General features: G+C 37.9%; 1 protein-coding gene across 4 annotated transcripts in view; it reads right to left on the bottom strand.

Moving 5' to 3' along the window:
- LOC135461290 (WD repeat-containing protein 90-like) overlaps positions 1 to 27,048 on the bottom strand; it is a 74,647-nt gene that overhangs the window by 11,126 nt on the left and 36,473 nt on the right. For 3 of the 4 annotated variants that reach the window (XM_064738304.1, XM_064738305.1, XM_064738306.1), the window contains exons 32-38: positions 26,548 to 26,704; positions 25,767 to 26,008; positions 17,158 to 17,305; positions 11,836 to 12,029; positions 11,460 to 11,549; positions 8,098 to 8,223; positions 1,613 to 1,817 (exon numbers count right to left, since the gene is read on the bottom strand). In XM_064738304.1, coding sequence (XP_064594374.1) covers positions 1,613 to 1,817; positions 8,098 to 8,223; positions 11,460 to 11,549; positions 11,836 to 12,029; positions 17,158 to 17,305; positions 25,767 to 26,008; positions 26,548 to 26,704 — 1,162 coding nt within the window. The remainder of the gene's footprint in view (positions 1 to 1,612; positions 1,818 to 8,097; positions 8,224 to 11,459; positions 11,550 to 11,835; positions 12,030 to 17,157; positions 17,306 to 25,766; positions 26,009 to 26,547; positions 26,705 to 27,048) is intronic. The other variant, XM_064738307.1, reaches the window with a different exon arrangement.

Here is a 27,048-nt window from a genome sequence, read left to right as displayed (position 1 = left end):
CAGAGCTTGCCTGTAGGAGACACATGAATGTAAAACTGGATCAATACATTAAGGGCTGAAGTCACAAATTTGGTAATTTACAGTAAATAATATGCACATAAAACATCAGTGATGCAGCATCCCATTGTGTAACTGTGCGCTATATGCATGTAAAACTTCTGGTAAATAAATGCAGTACTCTTTGAGATACCACCCCAAACATATTGTTTAACACTGATTCTAACACACAATGCAATTAGTCATGAATTTTGTGATTTACAGTATTTAATATCTACACAGCTAATCAATGATCGACAATCCACCTTGTAGTATTGTGCTCTCCATGTATGAAAAACCTGAGCTCAATACATGATGAATTGTGCTCTACATGTATGAAAAACCTGAGCTCAATACATGATGAATTGTGCTCTACATGTAAGAAAGACCTGAGCTCAATACATAATGAATTGTGCTCTACATGTATGAAAAACCTGAGCTTAATACATGAAGAAATTGTGCTCTACGTGTATGAAAAACCTGAGCTCAATACATGTAGAAATTGTGCTCTACATGTATGAAAAACCTGAGCTCAATACAGGATGAAGTAGTTTTTAATGTACCACCTCTAACACTTTAACACTGATTCTACATTTAATACACAACACACTAAGTGAGGAATTCTGTTATTTTTCGGGATTTAATAAGCACACAGCGAATCAATGATGGAACAATGCCCCTTGTGTGACTGTGCACTTTGTACAGGCGAGCTAAAAATATTTACTGCACCATGCCAGAAATTTGTTTTATAATGATTATGTTCAACCACTCTTGAATTACTGCTGCACAATGTGTGGAAGTGCCTCTAGGCTCAATGTATGTTACGCCTCCAGGAATCCGCAGCACAGATTACTTTAAACACCTCATTAAGAACAGTTCAAAATCGCAAAATGGATGGCAATGTATGAAAGAATCATGTTGCACAAAGTTGTACTAATGTTTAAAGGTCTGAAAGGACTAACCTCAAGGTACATATTCAACCAGTTTATCTATACTGCAACTGCAAATAGCCATCAATCTACAACATCAATGAACCTCAGCCCTCCAAAACTGTGCATGAACGCTCTTAAAATTCTTTTAGACACTCTGGGGTGACACTGTGTAACCAACTCCCTGTACATGTTAAAAGATCACAGAATGTCAATCCTTTTCAAAAGAAAGAAATGAATACGCTTATCAGGTCAAAACAACTGTGAAATTGTCTATTGTCTACTACATTGTACATAGTCACATTTTATCAGGTTCATCTATATTTATTTTATATTGTATATACATGTAAATAAATTTTTGTGCGAACATGTATGTGTGCATGCATGAGGGACTCAAGGAAGATTGGTTTTGTAACTAATTAATCCCCCTCAGAAAATAAAGAATCATTATTATTATTATTATGGACACAGCATGAGAATGGAGTTTGAGAACCATCTCCATGTTACCTGGAGTTTGACAGATCACTTAAAGAACACTCACCATGATCTGAGAAGCTGATAGCTGTGAAAGACACAGCATGAGGATGGAGTTTTAGAACCATCTTCATGTTACCTGGAGTTTGACAGATCACTTAAAGAGCACTCACCATGATCTGAGAAGCTGATAGCTGTGACAGACACAGCATGAGGATGGAGTTTGAGAACCATCTCCACCTTGTCAATGTCAAACATTCTCACTGTGCCATCAGTATAACCACCAGCCACGTATGGCATCTGTGGTCGCCCTGCCTGGTTACCGCTTCTCCCAGGCCTGTCCCTACTCTCGGGAGACACTGTCAAACAGCTACACTTCTGCAAACAAAACACAGGGGTATACTTAGCCCTGAAATCGGTTGGCCATGTTCCCAGCTTAGCTTCCACATTAACTGCTCTGAACCATTACATTCACTATAAACCCAGAACTTGGTCTTGTCACCTGTGCTGTCTCTAGTGTCAACGTCAGTAATTCTGAATGCATATCACCTCATTATGTGGGAATAATATATAAGACCATCACATCGCAAATAACACAAATGTAACTGACGCACCCACTCGGACGGCATCTTTGTAAGCCACCATTTCCAAATAATGTGACTCAGCCACTCTTTCCAAAAATAAGATCATCTTTTATCACAATATAATTGATTCTAGTTCATTTCTGTTCATTACAGCACACAAATTAAACACCGAGTTGAACGTTAGTGAATGGAAGAGTACAAATCTGTATTTCTGAAAGCTATCTGGGGAAAATGAAATGGATCTCATATCTATGGTATACAATTAACATATCACCATATATTTTTTGTATATTGATTTACCGTACTAGAAAGACTTCACGCCATTCTATAGTCTAGCACAGTAATACACCAGAGAAAGATAAGACAACACGTCTTCATCGTTGAAGACCCCAAGCCGCACTGCTTTATTCAGAGAAGACCGCGTGGCATGTACATCAGTATGCAAAGTGATAGGTCACAAGACGTGATATATTACACTCCTCCCTTTTTAGATACGAAGTAACCTTGAGAACATTAACAAAGTTTCAATTAACTTTTAACTTCTTTAAACCTTGTAACATTTTGTTTCTTACAACAATGTTTCATTTTACTTAGATACATTTTATGACACCAACATTAAAACAATGTCACAAGTTTGCTCTAAAAAAAACAGTCAACAACCAAGACATAAAATCTGAGTACATATGTATCTAGAACTTTAGAACAGCTGCAGCACTGAATACATATTACAAATCAAGTCTTCGTGGAGGTCTACTTACTCTACCAGACCTTCGAGGAATAAACACAGGAGAATCACATGACACAGTGTCATCAGGTTTACAATCTTGATCAAAAACTTTCGGTGTACATTTAGTAGATTCAGGTAAAGCTACTGCTTCCTTTATTGGACTTGGCACATTAGTTTGTACACTCGGATCATTTACATGTGGATTTCTGACAATGCTTGGATTATTTGGTGCAACACATGTATCCTTCCCTAGTAATACGTCATTTGGATTTTGATCAGATTTAACATTTACAGAGTCATCACAAATAAGATGATCAGCATGAACATAGCGTTTGTTATTACCTGGAACTCGCACAATATAAGTGTGAGGACCTTTAATTGCAACAATGGTACCGGGGATCCATTTTACCTTTCCTCCCCTGATATTTCTTACCCGTACATGCTGATACAAATCAAATTTACGTACGGTGGGATTCAAACCATCGTGATGAAATTTGCTAGCTGCCTGTTTTCTTTCTACCTTTCTTTGTAAGTTAGGCTTTAACAAAGACAACCTAGTTCGCGGCGTTCGCTTCAGAAACAACTCAGCTGGCGTAATACCAGTCGTAGTGTGAGGAGTATTTCTGTAACATGACAGAACATGGGCTATTCTACTTTGAATACTCTCAGACTTTTCACACTTTTTGAACATTCTCTTAAAGCTCTGAACATTTTTCTCAGCTAACCCATTACTTGCAGGATGGTAAGGGGGACACAAAGTATGATCAATATCATTACATTTCAAAAAAATCAGAAAACAAATCAGCAATGAACTGGGGTCCATTGTCTGAAACAATTTGTTGCGGTAAACCATACCTTGCGAACAAAGACCGAAGAACAGTAATAGTAGCACTTGCTGTGGTACTTGACATTGGAAAACATTCTAACCACTTAGAATAACTGTCGACTACAATAAAAAATTGCTGACCATCGATTTCAGCAAAATCAACATGAATTCTCTGCCATGGCTCTGTAGCCCAAGGCCACAATAACAAAGGTACAGACTTAGGCACTTTTTGTGATTCTACACAACTCGGACATGTTCTGACTAAGTCTTCTATATCTTGATCTAATCCAGGCCACCAGACGAAAGATCTAGCCAAAGCTTTCATCCTACACATGCCGGGATGACCATCATGTAATTCATTTAACAACATTTCTTGAAGTTTAGTTGGTACAACTACTCTCCTACCCCATAATATACAACCATCATCAATTGACAATTCATCTCGTTTTGACCAATAGGGTTGCAAAGTCATATCAGTACAATAATTTGGCCAACCTGAAGATGTAAAATCTAACACTTTACATAATGTAGCATCTTTACATGAAAAATCAGCTATCTGTTTAGCTGTCACAGGTAGATCGCTTAATACTGTACTACAAATATACATTTCATCAGGATCTGCAGTGTGAGAATCATCCACTGGTAATCTACTTAACATATCTGCATTTGCATTATTTTCTGAAGATCTGTATACAATATCATACGAATATCCACTAAGCAACAATGCCCAGCGCTGCATCCTAGCTGCTGCTAATGCAGGAATACCAGATTTGGAACCAAAAATTCTTGTTAGGGGTTGATGATCAGTTACAAGAGTAAATTTCCTACCAAACAAGTACAAATGAAATTTCTTAATTCCATACACAATTGCCAATGCTTCTTTCTCTATTTGTGCATAGTTCTTCTCTGCACAACTTAATGTACGTGATGCATAAGCTACAGGTCTTTCTGAACCATCATTCAACTTATGGCTTAACACAGCTCCTAATCCATAAGGACTTGCATCTACACTTAATACTAAACGCATCTTAGGATTATAGTGCATAAGCACGCTATCACCTGTTAAAACAGTCTTAGCATATTGAAAAGAAGTTTCACACTCTTTAGTCCATTTCCACATTACTGACTTGTTAAGTAACGAATACAAAGCATGTAAATTTGATGACAGATTTGGTACAAATTTACCATAGTAATTCAACATTCCAAGAAATGACTTAAGTTCTGACACATTCTGTGGTCTAGGTGCATTTCTAATTGCATCTGTCTTGCTTTGCAATGGTTTTATACCCTCAGCACACAGCTTATGACCCAAAAATGTCACACTTTCTTTGAAAAATTCACATTTTTCTCCATTTAACTTGACATTGTGTTTCCTCAATCTAGAAAATACTTTCTCTAACACAACAAAATGCTCTTTCTCAGTTTCAGTTGCTACAAATATATCATCCATGTAACATAGCACGTGATCAATATTTGACAATATTTTATCCATAGTAGCCTGAAAAATGGAAGGCGCTGTTTTGACACCAAAACATAACCGTTTAGTTGCTAACAATCCCTTGTGAGTATTTAACACAAGCAACTTAGCAGATTCATCATCTAAATAAAGCTGATTAAATGCACTAGTCAAATCTAGTTTTGAAAACACTTTTGGCTGTGAACCATACTGGGATATCTTAGCAAACAGATCTTGAGTATTTGGTAATTTATATCCATCATCTTTAATCAATTCATTAACTGCTTTATAATCACCACACACTCTAATAGACTTATTAGGTTTCACAACATGGACTGTCGGTGAAGCCCATTCACAACTGTCAACTGGATACAAAATCTCTGATTCAATCAATCGGTCATATTCTTTTTCAACATCTCCAAGCAAAGAATATGGTACAGGTCTAGCCTTCTGATATACTGGTTTAACATTATCTTTCAATGCCAATGATGCTTTAAAACCTTTAATACCATTACCTTCATACGTAAACAGTACACTGTTCTGTCGTAACAGCTCATTGAAACAATCAGAAAAATCATCAGACTGCGGTACATGTTTAGGTAACTTCTTAGTTAGACCAACTTCATTTACAGTGAAAATACTTTGCCAATCCAATTTGATATGTTTTAACCAATCTCTACCCAATAAACATGGTTTCTGACCTTTTACAACAATCAAGTCAAGTTCTACAAGTGGGTTTTCCTCGTACTTTACAGGCACTCTAATTTCTCCCAAAATAGGTACAGGCTCATTTGTATAACTACGCAATGTGATGTTTACATTTCTGAGCGGGAACATTGTTAAACAACTTTTATACAATGTTTCAGATACAGTGTGAGGCTCCTGTATCAAGCTCCATTTGTATGTTAGAATGTCCTACAGTAATATCTACTTTAATAGGTTTCATGCTTTGAGTTTGATTTACATTATAATTACCGTAGAGTCCAAATTCATCATGATCAAATTCAGAATTACTGTCTCTTGACTCTTCAGCATCATTTGAAATGTCCACGTATTTCGCTGAATTTCTTGATTTGAACTTACTTTGCGAATGTCCACGACCGCCTCTTGTACCTCTGCTGCCGGTATTTCCACCACTGTTAGAATTTGTGTTATCACTTTTCGGACACATGGCCTTGATATGTCCTCGCTGTCTACACCCATAACACTCAGCATCTCTCAGTCGACATTCTCCAGTACTATGGTTTCTCCCACCACAGCATTTGCAGCCATCGCCGGATGTACTACGGTGTGCTTGGTCACGACCGCGTCCTCTGCCTCGACGTCCGCCTCTCCTCCCGGGGAACAGTCGGTTCATCTCCGCCGTGCCGTCGTTCATGCTCTCTCGATTAGCGGCATTCGCTAATTCGACCGCTAGGCATTTCCTTCTTGCTTCGTCAAATGTAAGATTTCGCACAGATAGTAGATGTGTCTGAGTACGTGACATCTTCTGATTCAGTCCCGAAACTAGCTTGTCTCGTAAGGCATCGCCTAGAAAATTGCCGTAATCACAAGTAGAAGCCAATTTCTTCAGACGGACAATAAAGTCTGCCACTGATTCCTTGTCACCTTGTTTCGACACTCTGTCAAACCGAAATCTTTCTGCCATTACATTTGGAGTGGGCGCATAATGTTCTTTCAAGAGGTCCTTCAGTTCCTGATACGTTTTCGTTCTAGGGGCGTCTGGACTACACAAGTTTTTGAGAAGTTTGTATGCTTCTGGACCGATGAGCGATAGGAATAAATTTGCCTTCCTCTCGTTTTCGATGGCGTTCGCTGCCATAAAAGCGTCGCATCTGTCCGTGTAATCTTCAAAAAGTTCAACACTTTCATCAAAAACTCCTAGATTCCCGAAAACTGCCATTTTCCCTTATACGTAGGTACGTTTCGTCTCGTCGCCAGTTTTGTATATTGATTTACCGTACTAGAAAGACTTCACGCCATTCTATAGTCTAGCACAGTAATACACCAGAGAAAGATAAGACAACACGTCTTCATCGTTGAAGGCCCCAAGCCGCACTGCTTTATTCAGAGAAGACCGCGTGGCATGTACATCAGTATGCAAAGTGATACGTCACTGATACGTCACAAGACGTGATATATTACAATATTGTGCTTTATGTAATGTTGATAATAATAATAAATCATTATAAACATAAATTGGATAACCACTTAAAAGACAAGGTAGAACACACCATTAGTTCCAAGATGAAAGCTAACTGCTAATCGAAATTGCGAACAATTTCTATTCCCTTATGAAATTTGTACACAGTCACATGACATATTTTTCATGTATGACATAACTTTCTTGAGTCAGTGTAGTAATGAAATGAAGATTAGTCGGGTGCATGCGTACAGAATGGAAAACAAGCAGGAACAAGTTGTACAACCACGGAACCTCACTTGTTAGTTTTCCTACCTCTGAACTGGGATTCAATGTTTGAGACATCTATAACTATCATGTTGAATTGGTTGGCTATGCCAAAGGCAACAGTGATTTACTTTGGGCAAACCGTAGACACTGAAACACTACCTGTAGTTATTACATGTACATTATTTGAAACTCATCTTTCTTTGTTACTGAAAGGAACTGTAACTCGGATATCTCATATATGTCTCTTATATCCTCATCCCAAATTTTAGGCAATGTGACTCATTCTACTAACAATTCCATCACAAATATTATTGGAAATTCCGATAATGGCTGTAATTCAATAATCAAACAGCATCTGAAGAAATACTGCAACTGAACTTTGTTCCATTTCAGACTACTCACAATAACAGATGCATTGCAGACAATCTATCAGGGCACACTGCAGTAACCTGGAACCTACAACCGTAGCATCTGTTCTTCCAGTCAGTGACCATATCTTATCATAACCGAACATAGTGCATGACCTAAACTTTTATCCAGGACTATAAATCTACTTATTTTGCACAATACTCAGTGTTTTATGGATCTTAAAAAAGATGTTGAGGTGCGCTCGCAAGTTATGATGACATCAGAACATGCTGTCTAGACTCACCTGATCTGTCACCTGGAATTGTAGCACCTGTTCTCTGTCAGCCACTGACCACACCCTCAGGCTACCATCGTCAGCACAGGTAACAAAGTGATTTGGGCAGGCAACACTCATACCCACACCATTCACCTGGTAAAATTATTAAATATACCACTGATCAAAACGGGGTAGCGTATAAATAAAACAACACTGATTTCGCTTTAAAGTCATGTTCTTCATTTATAAAGTAGCATTTATGAACTCCGAACGCCCAGAAGAGCTGTAAGCATATAAAACACTATTGTGTTTAGGATTCACTAGAACTAAACCGAATTATCACCACTGGATTTACAGAGTGGAGAGCAACTTCCTGAGGATTTCAAGTACACATTCATGTGAACTAGACATATTAAAAGCTATGATGATTTTTTTTAACAGCATGTGCATGGCAGCAGTCAAATACTAATCAATAAAAAAGCAGTGAAAATACAAAATAACGCATCTGTTTCTTGTTCGCTCTCTTTTTGAGCATTCTGCAACAACACCTTCAGATAAAAGACTTGCCTTGGAAAACACTTATTTTTGTAAACTGTGATAGAGCTATAAAATGTGTGGAAGTGGTTTTGTCTTGACAGTATGATGGATATGTTTGCAAACTGCTTGTTGTTAATCACTGTAAAATTTGTCAACCTGTGCGCTTCAACATGACAGCATTTCTGTACCAGGTAGTACTCAAACCAATGAACGTGTATGTTTTCACTAGAACCAAACCCAGTAGCCCATGAACTATGGCTTCTTGAGTGACAAAATGAAAAGAAGCCTTATAAATGTTGCTATGTCCCCACTTTTCCATAAAGGTATCCATACAGGTATATGATCAGTCAGCAAAGGGATTCAAACAGGGATAAATGTTGCTATGTCCCCATGTATCCATACAGGTATCTGGTCAGTCAGCAAAAGGATTCAAACAGGGATAAATGCTGCTATGTCCCCATGTATCCATACAGGTATATGGTCAGTCAGCAAAAGGATTCAAACAGGGATAAATGCTATGTCCCCACTTCTCCATACAGGTATCCATACAGGTATCTGGTCAGTCAGCAAAAGGATTCAAACAGGGATAAATGCTGCTATGTCCCCACGTATCCATACAGGTATCTGGTCAGTCAGCAAAAGGATTCAAACAGGGATAAATGCTGCTATGTCCCCACGTATCCATACATGTATCTGGTCAGTCATCAAAAGGATTCAAACAGGGACAACAACCACATTCAACATTACATGTATTTACATCAAATTACAATACTGGTTTCTTGTAACAGGATAATCCCTATGGAAATATACCTCAACAAGCCATTCAAAGAACACTGGTAGTTCACCTGACTGAGCAGTTCATGTTAGGTGATACATTCAAATACTGTTCTCTAAACCAAAATAAAGTGGAATGCCACTGTCATACACAAATATTATCCTTGATCTAATTAGATAGAGCTAAGATTTTGCCATTTAACCAAAAAGAAAGGCCAAATTGTTACACTGTCATAAATATAATTGTTTATCGTATGAACAAAGATTGCAGAGCAGTGACCGTGTATGTTATAGAGTTGAATTTGTAAAATCATTGCGGTGGTAAAACATGTCATTGTGGGCAGTGGTCTTTGAATGCAAATCCCAAACTGTGTTTGGCAACATGTGTACAATGGGTGGCAACTGCCACCCTAAGAATAGCTATGAAGAGCTGAAGTAGTAAAAAAACTTCTTTGTGGTGCCTATATGAATGCACGGTTTAATCATTCTGTCGCAGTCTAGAAAGGCACATGCATCTTACCATTTCATCATGGTCATAGGCTCCTAGTACTCATATACATGTGGAAAGCTTTCGATAATGTGTATAACAAAGAAAGTGAAGTCCGAAATTTAAATAAACTCATGAAACTTCATAAATCTGGTAAAGTGGCTAGAGACAATAAGCTTCTCTAGATAGTCCTCTGCATAAGAAACTGTAGCTCTACATGAAAGGCTTATAGAAATCTGTGTTTGCAGCAGAGCTGAGTGAACAGAGTGTTTGTACAAAACACAAAACCTATGACAAATTTGGTAAAATGGACATAGGAACCTGGTTATCAATACCCTTCTCGCTCTCCTACATGTAGGTAGGCATGTGCACAAAAATTATAGACCTAGGTCACAGTTTTCTTGATTACAAGACATAGGTACATATCAACATAAGTCCATAAATCTAAAGAAAAAAAATAGTCAAAGAGACCCTGTGTACAAGAAAATGTAGCCATGCAATGAGGCTTTCTAGGGAAGATGTGTTTACCTCAGGAAGTTCATATAACTGGTAAACTTTCATGCTGAAAATCTATCAATCAAAATGACTGAAAAACATTCACAATGCCAATAAAAGTATTAAAAACCAATAAAACCATCAGCAGGGCCTATGTAGATGTATGCACCATCCATAACTCCTTAAACATAAAAAGAGCAAAAATATATAATTAAAAAAAAATACGTTTTTCTATAACTGTAGCTAAAAAACTGGTGGAGCTAAAAAAAAGTACAACCTTCAATCCCTGACCAAGTGAAGTGCTGAATCTGTTGCTAATCCTGGCCATAGACAAGGAATTGTACATTCCCCGACCCTGACTGTTTGTGGGGTGTGCATATCTGCACTTCACTGGGAAAGTTCGCCATTACCTTTTCAAACCCTGGTGGTTTCCTCCACCCATAAAAATGACCATCTTCACATAATATCAACAAAAGCTCTTGAGTATGACTTTTAAGGAAAAGACCTCTAAATATCAAAGTAGGCATCGCTAAATAGACCACTTAAAACTATGCATAAATATGCTTTCATTAATAATTTTTTTATAGATTTTTGTGAAAAAAGTTAAAGGCGTTCAGACATTTGAATTTTAAGGTGGGCTTTATGGACCATATTATCAGAGGTTGGGAACTGACATCACAAGAAGTCTATCCAACTCTCATCACGACACTGAATGTTGGAATAACTCTCTATACCCATTAGTACAAGATTACTGAAATAATGTTCCCAAAAATTCCTTTCTTCTTCAGGAAAAAAAAATGATGTGACATCAGAGTTCCTAAATACCATCAGTATGACGAACCTTACTTCATACTGCAGCTTTCTTTTTTTTAAACAACAATCAAACAAATAAATAAATGAATCTCCTCCTTACACAAGACATGCTTTATTTTGTTTACACAAGACATGCTTTATTTTGTTTACACAAGACATGCTTTATTTTGTTTACACACAGTGGTCTATGCTAAACTCATACAGTGAGTTTAATATTGCCAAGTATCTGTGAAGATAATGCACTGAAAACGAGACTGGGTGTACATGTAGTCTTGTGGCTTACCTGTTTGGAATGACCGGACACGAGGCGGATGCTGGTTCTCTCTGACCAGTTGATATACCAGAGAGTTCCAGAACTCGTACCCACTATTCCCTGAGGAGAAATTTGCTCACTAATCAGGTCACATAAAAAGCATGCCGTCGGTACAAGGTCATATTATCTCATCAAACAATCCTTTTTAATATTGACCAAACTTAGACAAAAGTTACCTTGATGTACATTGTATAAAATAAAAAAAATAACGATTTTGCTGATGAATGTCTAGCCAAGGGAATACATTTGAAATAATTTATGTTGCTTCTCATATTATAGGATTTGCAAAAGTATAAAAATTTGAATATAACACTTAAATGATGACAAGACATATAAGCATCCTCACCATCTCTAGTATATCATCAAAGGCTATAGATGCCACTGCTCCATCCAAGCTCATCTCATCCTCCATGGTCAGCCCTCCATTATGGAGGCTCTCTCCATGAGACTTGAGACCTTCTATGTCCTGGACAGACCACAACCTGAGGTTCCTACCTGAGCTGGCTGTTAACAGGCGACCATGACGACACACCAGAAAATCTGAAGAGAGAACAGTTTAGCAAATATATACACATCGTCATGCAGATACAGCCTAGTAAACAATCACACGTGATCTGAGGATACAGACACAGCATAGCAAACATATACACCTAGTGATCTGAGGATACAGACACAGCATAGCAAACATATACACCTTGTGATCTGAGGATACCAACACAGCATAGAAAACATATACACCTAGTGACCCGAGGATACAGACACAGCATAGAAAACATATACACCTAGTGATCTAAGGATACAGACACAGCATAGAAAACATATACACCTTGTGATCTGAGGAGGCTGACAGACCATAGCAAACATATACACCTTGTGATCTGATGATACAGACACAGCATAGCAAACATATACACCTAGTGATCTGAGGATACAGACACAGCATAGCAAACATATACACCTAGTGATCTGAGGATACAGACACAACATAGCAAACATATACACCTTGTGATCTGAGGATACAGACACAGCATAGAAAACATATACACCTAGTGATCTAAGGATACAGACACAGCATAGAAAACATATACACCTTGTGATCTGAGGAGGCTGACAGACCATAGCAAACATATACACCTTGTGATCTGATGATACAGACACAGCATAGCAAACATATACACCTAGTGATCTGAGGATATAGACACAGCATAGTAAACATATACACCTTGTGATCTGAGGATACAGACACAGCATAGCAAACATATACACCTAGTGATCTGAGGATACAGACAAAGTATAGCAAACATATACACCTAGTGATGTGAGGACGCAGACACAGCATAGTAAACATATACACCTAGTGATCTGAGGATACAGACACAGCATAGCAAACATATACACCTAGTGATCTGAGGATACAGACACAGCATAGTAAACATATACACCTAGTGACCCGAGGATGCAGACACAGCATAGAAAACATATACACCTAGTGATCTGAGGATACAGACACAGCATAGCAAACATATACATCTAGTGATCTGAGGATATAGACATAGCATAGAAAACATATACACCTAGTGATCTGAAGATACAGACACAGCATAGCAAACATATACACCTAGTGATCTGAGGATACAGACACAGCATAGTAAACATATACACCTAGTGATCTGAGGATGCAGACACAGCATAGTAAACATATACACCTAGTGACCCGAGGATACAGATACAGCATAGCAAACAAGCACCTAGTGATCTGAGGATACAGACACAGCATAGAAAACATATACACCTAGTGATCTGTGGATGCAGACACAGCATAGTAAACATATACACCTAGTGACCCGAGGATGCCGACACGGCATAGTAAACATATACACCTAGTGATCTGAGGATACAGACACAGCATAGCAAACATATACACCTAGTGACCCGAGGATACAGATACAGCATAGCAAACAAGCACCTAGTGATCTGAGGATACAGACACAGCATAGAAAACATATACACCTAGTGATCTGAGGATGCAGACACAGCATAGCAAACATATACACCTAGTGATCTGAGGATACAGACACAACATAGCAAACATATACACCTAGTGACCCGAGGATGCCGACACGGCATAGTAAACATATACACCTAGTGATCTGAGGATACAGACACAGCATAGCAAACATATACACCTAGTGATCTAAGGATACAGACACAGCATAGAAAACATATACACCTAGTGACCCGAGGATACAGATACAGCATAGCAAACAAGCACCTAGTGATCTGAGGATACAGACACAGCATAGAAAACATATACACCTAGTGATCTGAGGATACAGACACAGCATAGTAAACATATACACCTTGTGATCTGAGGATACCAACACAGCATAGAAAACATATACACCTAGTGACCCGAGGATACAGACACAGCATAGTAAACATATACACCTAGTGACCCGAGGATGCAGACACAGCATAGAAAACATATACACCTAGTGATCTGAGGATACAGACACAGCATAGAAAACATATACACCTAGTGATCTGAGGATTCAGACACAGCATAGTAAACATATACACCTAGTGACCCGAGGATGCAGACACAGCATAGTAAACATATACACCTAGTGATCTGAGAATAAAGACACAGCATAGCAAACATATACACCTAGTGATCTGAGGAGGCTGACAGACCATAGCAAACATATACAACTAGTGATCTGAGGATACAGACACAGCATAGCAAATATGCCACCACAACTGGCTATTTAATTTCCGGGCTGAGGGATGGGGCGGGGCATCTAGATGCATTATCAGTTTCTACCTTAAGCTTTTTCATGAATTTTATACCATTATGTCTCTTTGCTTTGTTTTCTTATCCTTTCAAGCAACATAGACATTGTTTTTGATTTATCATTTTACAGACTGAGAGTGGTAGCAACATATCCTCATCGCTGGGAAATTGTTTGAAAGTGAGGTTCATTCAAATTGAACAGGTTCAGACCAATAGAACAGGTTTTGACTTTCAGTCAGTTTAGATCGATGATCTTCACTTGCTTGAGAGCTTTCCCGGCAGGTCTACACACTTCACTAGAAAGTGCTTGTGCTGTAAGCCTGAAATAAGAATAATCTTAAAAGAGACCGGCTTGAGTTCACATAGGCTGCAATAATTACAAAAATATTCAATTTTGGTACGTCAGACAGCCAGATTTGAGATCATTTAAATCATGTAATTTCTTTTAGGAAATGATGTAATACTTTAAACTGTTTAGCCTTAAAACAAACTAAAAGCTTTTAACAGCTTCACTCTGAATGATTGCAGATGGCCAGTGGTGTTGCACCGCTCCCATCTATGAACATGCAGGTGCTCCCATCTCATGCATGTGCACCCCCATTTTCATGACCTATTTATGTCACGTTTCTTGAGAAGGGCTAAAATTGCAGGTAAGAGAGAGTGAATGAGTGCTTGGGGTTTAATGTGCTCAACAATTTTCAGTCATACGACAACAAGGGAATCCTTAGGGTGTATGAAATGTACCTCCTTGTTGCAGGAAGGATTTCCACCGCTCTTTTATTTAGGGCTGCATCACTGAGACGACTTATCGAAGGCAAGTAAGTCGACTCGCCCGAGCCATTATTCTGATTCGGGTCAACCAGCCATTGCCAAGAGAGGAAGTAACAACTTCCCGTAGTTAAGAAAACATAACACTTTACACCTTCAACGCTCTAACCATTAGGTCATGGAAGCAGACAAAGGGACAAAGAGTGTACCTGTATGGTGTAGGCGTTAACAAAACGCCTCCTCTTCCACCTTCTTTTGTAGCTATGATGAATATTAGAAACACACGCACATTGCACGTCAACCCCAAATCACCAAACATATAGATAAAGCCTGCTCAGTGTCACAAGCAAACCCAAGAAAAAATAACCACAGTCATGTGAGTCAAAGAATCATGCACACAAGATTAGACTTAGTTCAAGAAAGCCAACAAAAATTATGCAAAATGTGTAACAAATGGGTGTTCTTTAAACATTTTGTAAGATGTGTACCGAATTTGAACGGCCTTACTTGAAGGATACATGGAAAGGTACTACAAAACTACATCAAAAATTTCAATTTTTATACTTGTAATAACCCTTCTATTATATGTCAATGGTTGGAAAGATTCAGAAATGATGTCATCAATGAACATACTGGAAATGCAGGGCTAGCTTAGCATCTCCAACTTGAGCTCTTGACCTAACAATTGAAAGTTGTTTAGACAGCTACTTAATTTCTGGACTGACAGCTGGTGTTCTAGTTAAATCATAGTTTAAAGCTATTTTTACATCCCCAGAAGACAGATGGGAAGCTTCTTTGTGCTTTTAATTGTTAGGCCACATCACATAAAGCATATAAAAGAAATAGAGAGAACTGTTCATACCAGAAGTTTTTCTGAACCTTATAAGCTTTCACTTGAGCCAAAGGGAGAAGAGAATAGAAACAAATGTCTTTCCACTCAAACCCACACCCACCCCCTACAATAATTCCTTAACAATGTAACAATCAGTCAGAATGTCAGGATTTGGAGTGAGATTTCACTAAATTTGGTCAAGCAGTTCAGGAGATATCTTGCAGAGAGACAGTAGCCAAAACACTATGAATAAGACTGACCAAAGACACAAAAAACACACATATTAAAGTTTCTGGCTTTCGGAAAGCCTGCAACCAAATTTGATTAAATTCCATAAAGCTGTCCTGTATATACATTGCTGATATGCATGACCTTATTCAAACAGAAAGTCAGCCACCAAAACTGAATCACTTATTATGGTCTACATACTTAAGGATAAATGAAAAGGTACTATAGAACAAAGAGAATGGGTTTAAGGAACATAAAGAAATCTATGCCAAAAAATTTGGGCTCTTCCCCAAGACAAAATTGCTTTGACAGCTTTCACTGTTGACATTACTACAGCAGGCTACCTAACAATTTCCAGCCTGACCACTGGAGCCTTAGGGAAAACTATAGTTAACAGCCTTTTTTACGCCCCAAGAATAACAACTGATTTATTTATTTGACTGGTGTTTTACGCTGTACTCAAGAATATTTCACTTATTAGACACCGGCCAGCATTATGAGAGGAGGAAACTGAGCAGAGCCCGGCGAAAACCCATGACCATCCGCAGGTTGCTGACAGACCTTCCCACGTATGGTCGGAGTGGAAGCCAGCATGAGGAATAACTTATTAAATAACAGAATGACTGATAAAATGGTTTGTAGTCTGATATGTTAGGCCACACTATTTACTATGTATTAAGAAAAACAAATCAAGCATTTCATGTATCCTTAAAGTTTGAAATCAAATCTGACAAAAAAAACACAGCATGTCTCCACCCAGCATAATTTGGGGGAGAGACATACATCAAATATTGTCACTAAGCACAGATGCCAATAATAAGCCAGGCTGCTTTAAGTGTTCATCCTTACCTAGTGTACTTTTCCCTGCTCACAAATCTAAACAATGTAAAGTTTTCTGCCTAAATACCAATATAGTCCGTTCCAAGGAAAACGTGACAATAACCTTTGATGTGATTCTGAAACTCATTAAAACACTAACCAGAAACTATATGCCGATTATATCATATTCAATGACACAAAAAGTAGTAAGTGTGTCTTGGACTTACCTATGTCAGAGAAGTCTGCCTCCCAGTGGATAAAGCAGGTGTTACTGCGGGTGTCCCAGGCAGATACACGCCCACTACTTGTGGCCACGTACAGCACACTTCCTCCAGCATACTCCAAGCTTGTGAAGTCTGTGACAAAGGGACTGGCCTGTGAATGTCAGCAACAGTACAACACTATGTTAAAACATCAGGAAACAAAAGAAAATGACATGCACAACTATAGATTTATGAAACATTATTGTTCATAGAAGGTAACTATTAAAGGAACTGAAAAATGATATATTGAACTACACGTATATATTTTAATATTTATTAATATATATATGCAATTATATATACATAACAATATAGTTCACAGAAGTTGGGATAATATATGCAATCCTGGACAGGTTCATACTGTGAATAAGGTAATGCAATCCATAAGCTGCAAAGAGCTGGAAACGTATCTGAACACACATGCTGAGTAATTGCTGAGTAAACTTTTCTGGAATGTTCATCCCAATATAGACCACACTCTCAAAATTGGTGACCCCTGAAGTAAACTGTTGATGGGTGTATAACAAACCATCAACAAGGCTCTTCATGTAGGCATCAAAACAGACATTTAGCAGATGTCAACCAACCTACACATTCCAGGTCAATAATTGCAAGGCCAACCCCTAAAACAGCATTCAACACAAACCACCAAAGAATAGCATAGAAAGTAAAAAACATATAGATTCATACAGAAAAAAGCAGTCAAAAATTTCCCAGTGATGCTGGAAAGACACAAGGAATGTTCTAATCGAATGAATGAAATCACTACACAAATCCTGTACCATGATAGGTATATGCTGTTGATACCCAAAATGTGTGTCTTAAGGACAAACCTGAAGCTGTTTCCTGTAACTTTTGTGCAGATTCTATAACTTGGTGGTCATACTGGATTATGTACAGAACCTTCTTCTCCAGAAACTGAAGCACATGCACTCAAACTAAAGGACCAGTTGCACATAACCTAAGCATATTAAATCCACATATATGGCTTTTGTGTGTTGAAAATTGTGGAAGCATGCAACTGGATGAAAATTTCAAGTAACCCAAAAATCTGTATATTGTTCATGTACGCATACAGCTTCAAAGATCTGGAAATGCCTTGAGTCCTACCTAATGTAGTTAGCTTCAAAAATATGGACATCTTGGACACTGATTTAATATATGTTCATATTGATTTAATATATGTTCATATTTCTCGTGTTTCTATATTTCACAGGAAGTGAAATAAAAAACAATACAAAACTAAAAAAAACCCAAAGATTGAAATAATTTTTTGGCGAAAACTCAAAAACAGAATGTATTCTATGTGATTTACCATGCCATTTTTCATTGGTACATGTCCCATGTGTTAAAAATACATCATTTTGATAGTTTTATCTCCAGATATGCATCACATTTCAAACCTGTACCAAACATCCCAAACTGTAGCCCTTGATCTGCCCCTCATACATATCTAAGTAGACTTGACCTACGACTAGTAGTTTCCATTTCTACAGAGTTTTAATGATGAAAACTTTGATTTGTAGAATCAAAGTTTATTAATTCAGTGTGAGTTTAATACAGTCATCTATTTTGCCAGGAGCTTGCATTTGGATTTGGTCACCCTGAAAAAAAAAACCCTGATATTGGCAATATGTGATGGATTTAAGTCACATACTAGTAACCAAAACGGCATATGCCAGCCAGAGCCCTGATATCAATTAGCTGCATTCAACAATATTCTCTACGAAACTGTTTTGTGTTTCTAGCTGAAATGTTAAGTCAGAAATTCATGAAAGTTAATTATCTTTAGGGATGGACCTGAAGTTGTGCCTCATAACTTTTGGGCTGATTCAGCCACATGACTTGGTGGCCATAACAGAAAGACACTTGTAAACTAGGCATTTAGAGAATCCCACCAGCTCACCTGCTATAGCAGTCAACCAGACAATGGGATCAAAATAAAGACTAAACTTGTAAAGTGTGGTAAAGACGCATTGTGAGGAGTTTGTGCACAAAAAAAAAGGCCTTAATGGTCTTTGATATGCAAATTGTGAACTGCATGCGGCAATCCGTGAACAATTATCACACTGTGAGTTGAGCAAACGTTGAGCTATAGCAGTAAAAAAAACTTCATTGTGGGGTGTTCAAGTACCAACTGGCTGGAGTGGTCTTCGATATGCAAAGGGCTTCTCGTGATTGGCTATCCATGTACTAAGGGTTGATAATGCAGCCCTCTAATTGGCTAGGCAAACACTCAGCCGACAACAGTCACTTTCTGCGTGGATGGTTTAAACATTCCGTCATGTATAGAAAGGCACATAAAGTGGCTGATTAACAAAGATGTGGAGAGCTTTCTACAGATGCTACGTATTCCAGATAACTTGGTGAGTGAGTGGGTGAGTGTTTGGGGTTTAACGTCGTACTCAACAATTTTTCAGTCATATGACGATGAAGGAATCCTTAGGGTGTATGTGATGTGCCTCCTTGTTGCAGGATGGATTTCCACTGCTCTTTTATCTAGTGCTGCTTCACTGAGACGACTTACCGAAGGCAAGTAAGCCGCCCCGCCCGAGCCATTACGCTGATACGGGTCAACCAGTTGTTGCACTATCCCCTTCATGCTAAAAGCCAAGTGAGGAAGCTACATCTTCCTCTTTTAAAGTTTTAGGTGTGACTCGACCCAGGATTGACCCAGGGTCTACCTCTCCCGCAGAGAACACTCTACCAACTGTGTTATCCGGCCCAGTCCAGATAAATTGGTATACACCAAGGTAAATTCTTACACTCTACAAATCTGGCAAAGTAGCTAGAGAGACAAAAAGCTTCTCTAGGTAAGTGATTGCACAAGAAACTGTAACCCTACAAAAACGGCTTGTAGAAATCCGTGTTTACAGGAGAAGTTAATCTGAAAGTGTCCACAAAACAGGAAAATGGTAAAGTCACTGGAGGAACCCAATACGCTTCTTGTTCTCCTATATGTAGGTAGGCATGTCCATAAAATTATAGCCCTACATGAAACTTTTCCTGATTACAAAAATAGTCATCTGGCAAAATGTCCATAAAATTATAGCCCTACATGAAACTTTTCCTGATTACAAAAATAGTCATCTGGCAAAATGTCCATAAAATTATAGCCCTACATGAAACTTTTCCTGATTACAAAAATAGTCATCTGGCAAAATGTCCATAAAATTATAGCCCTACATGAAACTTTTCCTGATTACAAAAATAGTCATCTGGCAAAATGTCCATAAAATTATAGCCCTACATGAAACTTTTCCTGATTACAAAAATAGTCATCTGGCAAAATGTCCATAAAATTATAGCCCTACATGAAACTTTTCCTGATTACAAAAATAGTAATCTGGCAAAGTCCATAAAGCAATGAAGTTACAGAAACCCTGTATACAAGAAATTATTGCCCTGCATAGAGGCTTAATTTCTAGAGAACGTGTTCACTATAGAAAACAAAGTGAAGTTTTTATAACTTAAATTTTTGAATTGAAAATCTATCAACAAAAATAATTAAAAAACATTCACAAAGCCTATAAAACTAAAACCAATAAAAACAGTTCAACCCTCCATCGGTAGGCCCTTTGCATGTACATAGGCGAAAACAAACATTTAAAAAAAAACACACACACACACAAACAAAACATGACCTTCTACTGCTGTATGTTGGAAATATATGTATGATAGTCATTGTACACGAGCTAAAAAAAAAACTGTGGTGACATCCAAACCTTGCTGCTATAGCCCTTGTAATCAGACCAACTTCATTCAAGGCAATGGTGCCCTCCCGTTCCTCAGGTGACAACTGCGGCATTGCGTTCTCAGTGCTATTCTAATGCTACAGCGATTATGACAGCCTTTGAATACCTTCACTTTATATCCCATTTCTGTACCCAAAAGTAATGTTTTTCAGGTCTAAAAACATGTTTTCCAGTCCTGTTCCCTATTGCGTTTTGGTGATGGCTCACACATAGGCTATCAAACCTGACATCTTTCAAGCTTCCTTAACTCTAACCATGAATATTTCCGTTGTTATTCAAGAACTATCATAATATCCATCTTTTAAAGCGGGCCAGTATAATTTTTTAGCTGTGACGTGTAGTTTTCATGCGACTAGCAACAATTCAAAAACAATTCAAAACTCTTCCCATGGGCACGATTGCATACAACTAGTCATTGCAGTTTAAAAACGGTAATAAAGGATCAGCCTTGCAACAACACATTCTTTTCTGTCACTTAATCGACAGTAAATCAATGGTAGATACAAAGCAATACAATACAATGCTGAAGGTATACACAGACATATTAGTAAAAGTATGAATCACACTGATGCAGTGATATACATTGTACGTGTAGGTAACTTTTTATATTACGTTTTTAAATGATTTGATCAATACTGGATGTGATCGCAGGTCCTTTGCAAAATAATCTAAAGACATTGGAGTAACAAAATTTGATATTCCGCTCCACGAAGGCCAAAAAAAAAAAGTCAAGTAGAAATGAGATTATCACTACCAGTACTGGAAGATCAGCTTGAGCTCTGGAAATCCTGCTTACTAAAGTACAGCTTTAGCTCTATTAAATATATTAGTATCTTGTTCTATATATACATATATATATATATATATATATATATATATATATCATTACCAACTTAAACACGTTGAAAATAGTATGAAAGTTAGGCAGTGTTATTAAAATTTTCACTTTAACAAGAAAGGACAAATCAGACACACATTGCGGACCTAACCTAGATGTTATGGGCAAGTAATAAGCTAAGAGCTTAATGTGGCCCCTGCCCAATAAAGCATGATCAAACTATCTGAAATATACATGTTCACCATGTGTCAGTCAGAGTACAATGAAAACATAGCCTTTTGTTTGATGTGAAAGGACTGGATATGTACTCTCTTGCATTCACTGTCGGAGTTTTAATAGCTTGTATTTTGTTGCACCTGCATCGCTAAACGTGACGGACACATGACTATGTCAGCCATCCTAGAAAGAAGGCTTTGCAATATAATACTTTTCTAACAGGAATTTAAGTGGGCAAGGTCAGTCTGGCCTTTGGACACAACTGAAAAACCAAGGTCAAAGAGTAGGTCACCCAGGGTAATCATGATTGCATCTTTAAGAGCTTCAAGGTCAGAAAAGAATAAATGTATTTAATTGTTTCATTCAGGTTTAAAGCTATGTTCAAGAATGTTTCTGTCATAACAGAGATCCTGCAGGATTGTGGGTGGAGGAAATCGACAATTTGCTGTACATGTATGATGGCAGATGAATGGGTCGGACACGCACTGCAATATTGGTACATGTAACCATCTCCATACACTTGTGGATTTCCACCGGTTCTACAACCATTTTATGGAAATAAACAGCTTTGTACAATTAAGGACTTCATCTTGTGTTGACAAGTAGCTCAAACAGTCTGGATTCCATGCAGTACGTTTTCTTGGATTCTTTTTAAATTCAAGAGAGTTTAAGAACTGTTAAAGTAATATAAAATGTTCATGAAAATGTTGTTGCTTTCATATGTACTCACTTTCAAAAGAGTGAAAAACACCTGCAGATTCTTGCACCCTTAATGCATACCACTTATATACCACTTATAACACTGTAAGTGTTGTAATGAGGGAGAGATTTATATCTGTATTCAGTCCACACAGAGCATCAGTGTCCCTGAAACCGACTGATAATTTTCAAATATAATATTGAAGGTAATCTCAGTGAATTAACTCGCTGAACAAAATTAGGATTTATTGCAATGCACCATCATGAACCAGGATTTTACTTTGTGCTTTTTGTGACTTTTCTGTCTCATTACTGCCAGTTTTCAGGGTCAGCATACACACAAATATAATACATAACCTTCTGCCTCCATGGTCACAATGCGGTGACATTGCCAAAGGGGCATACAAGTCCCATGTTTAACCCTGATGACAAACGATGTTCAATTCGAGATGTGTTCACACCTTTAAGGTAAAAAAAATTCATCTGATAAAAAGAAGCCCTTCACCTTTGGAATGCCAAAGTAAGATATGAGGAAAATTTGAGTCTTCTTCAGGCTAAACAGTTGATTTGTATAAGGTTTATCTGCAGCCACAAACAAATATTTTCCAAAAGATACATAAGATATGTTTCCCCTCTAGCTTTTTTTTTAGTAACCTATCTAGTTTCCACTCTCCAATCTGTTTTGTCATTTTCTCTTTACAAACCATTACAACAGAAAGAGGTGAAAAAGATTTTAATTCACCACAGAATAAATTAAACGGAACCTAACCAAGTGCCAGGGGACTTGTTTACCATGCAGAAACAAGATGGCGACCGAATACATATACATGTACATGTACTTGACCCTACAGCAGAGGAAGTCTCCTATTGGCCATCCATGACAGACTCACGACTCATCTACAGCACACGTGATTGTCTATATAAATACATCTTCAAACTGAGGACTTTAATTATCTACTTGTACACACTCTACTCAAATGATCCATCTTTAAGCCAGGAAAAGTAATCAATACATCCTGAAGTTGACAAATAACATCAAGGTGAAAGAAAATACCTGAGGTTAATACAACAGACCAGCACAAAAACTTAATTAACAAAGTACTCTAGTGACAAGGACAACCACTAATCCAGCTTCAAAAAGAAGCAAAACTGGAAAATGTCAAAGAACAGGCATTGATAACGGTGCCTGATAGAGAAAAAGACAGATAAGGTACCTGTTCATAGGAAAAAAAAAAGCAGATTTTGTATGAGAAAATCATCAGTAAAGATAAACCCAACCATGGCAAGGAAAGTGAATCTGAGAACTGTTTATTAAAGTGATCATTAAGAAGTTGTTTGTTGCAGGTAACCTGACCAACCCACCAAAACTTGGCCAATGCAAACCACATGCTTTTTAACAAAGTTTGTGCATTGGAATTACAAAAGCCTTCAAGACTTTTCAGTTAGCGAAGTAGTATTTCACCTAAATACATTTTTTTTTATTGTCTGGAAACCAATTAGATGGCAGTAACGCCATTGCTTGTGTTTATGTATAGAATGTCACTGATTCAGTCATACACTGATAAGATGGCCATAGCTTCAGATACATCTCTCTGAGATTAACTTTTAATTCACTCCACAAATAACCTCCTGGTGGCTGGCTGTAGCCTTGTAGTTTGTGGTTGCTTGTTTGTGACTCGACTACATAGGATTTCTCGGCATTGGAATGATCTTGGCCTGTTTAACACATTTGATGACCTATTAGTTATGCTAAGCCCTAAACCAACACTTTCAAGTATCATGTCACTCTAAAAGTTCAATGTAAAAAAAAATTCAGGCAAAATTGCTGAGCAACGGACTCAAGCTTAAGAACTACGGCTTAGTATCCACAATCAACATCTTGTTATTGACGGCCTAATTCAGCCAACATAAACGGAGAATGTCAAGAAACTGAGACTATTTTCTTTCTACAAATAACAATATTTGCTAAAAGAAGTAGGCATCATAACCTTTCATTACAAAATGGAAACTAAAAATACAAATACTGCTATAATAAACATGCAGGGGATGAAAAACTCAGTCAAAATTTTTGATCAAGCTGGTAATATATGAACACTAGGAAGTTAGAACTTGGGCACCAAAAATGTTTTAGTAAAATCATTACTGAAATAGGAAATATTTGCACAATTGCCCACAACCCACTCCCCCCTCCCCGTCTCCAAAAACAAAAAACAACAAAGCATTCTGAGAACACTGGTAGAAACTGCATAATGTCCAAGTGAGGTGACATCTAAACCTAAAGTACAAGAACTTTCATACACAGATATTAATATCAAATCAGATAGTGTTAAGATCTTGTCAATAAATCAACAAGAAAGGGTAAAATCATTATACTGTCATAAATATGACTGTTCATAGTAAGCACACAGATGGCAGAGCAGTGACTCTGTATAAATAGACTAGCAAATCGTTATAGTGATAAAGAGGTCATTGTGGGCAGTGGTTGGTTTAAAAATTTCTGTGGCAGTCTAGGAAGGCACATGCATCTGCCAGTGTGATCATGGTCATAGTTCATAGTACACGTACTAATAGAGATATGAAAAGCTTTCTACAATAACCTGTATGCCAAAGAAAATTATCAATATATATATTATTATATTGACCTTCAATCCATAAATGAGTGCTTATTATTATTATTTAGACTTAAAAAAGGTAAATGTTTTATCTCAGTACATGTATGTATATTTACACACCATACTGTAGACCCGGAAACTAAAAAACAAAAAGGTAAACCTTCTATCTGAGAACATGTATGTACATTTACACACTATACCTTAGACCAGGAACAGCCTCCCCCCCCCCCCCCCCACCCCCACCCCCAAAAGGTTAACATTCCTTCCCATTGTACAGGAACTAAAAAAGAAAAAAAAAACACTTAACCACACACCACAAATGACAATCTTCGGCACTCTCATAATAACTCTCCTTACACCATACAGGTGAGCCAAGTACCCATTACATTCATAGAAAGACCTTTTCTTGCTTTTTTTGACCAAAACATTTTTCTGGACATCTAAAGAACTTACAGTAACATGGGAGCGTAACAGGTCACTGGGCACTCTAGCTTCATGGACATTCAGGCTGACGTTAGGGCTGGTTTCATCCAGCAGCCAAAATAACAGGTTACCTCCGGCTCCCACCGAGGCAAACTCATTAGCAGTGTAGGGGTCCCATCTGACTTCATGTATGGGCTTGGCGGCTGTGGACTGGGTGAGGACAGTGTAGTCATATGTGCTCCATACAACGACAGAGCAGTCTCTATAGTCACCTGTCATGACAAAATCCACACTCAGATTTACCTGTCCATAATACACCTACTGTGAAAATATCTGTGGATTTTTCAACAGATCTTTTAAAATTCAAAGATTAATGAACTATTAATGATGGCTTCAGTGCACATGGTTTCTGAAATTTTCTGAAAATTCAGCTGACCCTGGCCTTCCTTTCTGCTACCAGGTTTAAAAGCCAGGTTACCAGCAGTCTTTTACTCAGAGAAATCATTTCTCTCATCATAAAATGTCTTAGTTTAGATTAGTTTATTAAATCATTCTTAACCTGACGCTAACAGAAGACAATCACAAGATACAAACCGATCAGAAGAGGAGGCTCTGAACATTTACATATTACATACAACTACAATGATTATAGATTTAAAATTACAGCTGCCTCCTGACGCCATTGGCTTAATGGTAGACGATGTCCAGGCTTGAGCAGGTTAATGCCGTCAACACTTTATAACGTCCTTATATTCACACTAGTGGCAGATGAGCTGAATATATATACTGTGGCTGACAAGATGTAACTAACCAACTGACAAGAGGAACCTATCATCCCTGGAGTAAGCCAGCGAGACCACCTCACAGTGGGGCGGGGTTAGGCTTCTCTTACAGACCAGCTGAGGAAGGTCCCACACACACAACTGACAAGCACTCTGCTCAAATGTCCCACTCACAGAGGCCAACACCTGAAACAAACAAAGCAGAACAATGCTGTTACTCTCAAATCTTCATCTTCTTGCATAAATATGAATCTGAAGTTTACTAATAGGTTTGGGTTTAATGCAACAGAACCCAAAGAAAAGTCACATATGTACCCAAGGTATCATTTACAGTCACAAAGGAGACCTTGGGTGCAGAATGGACTATATCACATACAGTACTCTCCATAGTCTTGAAGAAACCAGCTGCAGCGAGGGGCAGGCTTTAACTGAAGGAGCATATTCATTTGATTGTAATCTATCCATGTAATCCAGAACTTTTTTTCCACTGTTACAGGAAAACAGAGTTCCTGGAGTAAATGACCAACCCT

Source organism: Liolophura sinensis, chromosome 1 (assembly GCF_032854445.1).
Source record: "Liolophura sinensis isolate JHLJ2023 chromosome 1, CUHK_Ljap_v2, whole genome shotgun sequence".
NCBI lineage: Eukaryota > Metazoa > Mollusca > Polyplacophora > Chitonida > Chitonidae > Liolophura > Liolophura sinensis.
Note: the sequence above shows the minus strand (reverse complement) of the source record. Positions and strands in the feature narration are given on the sequence as shown.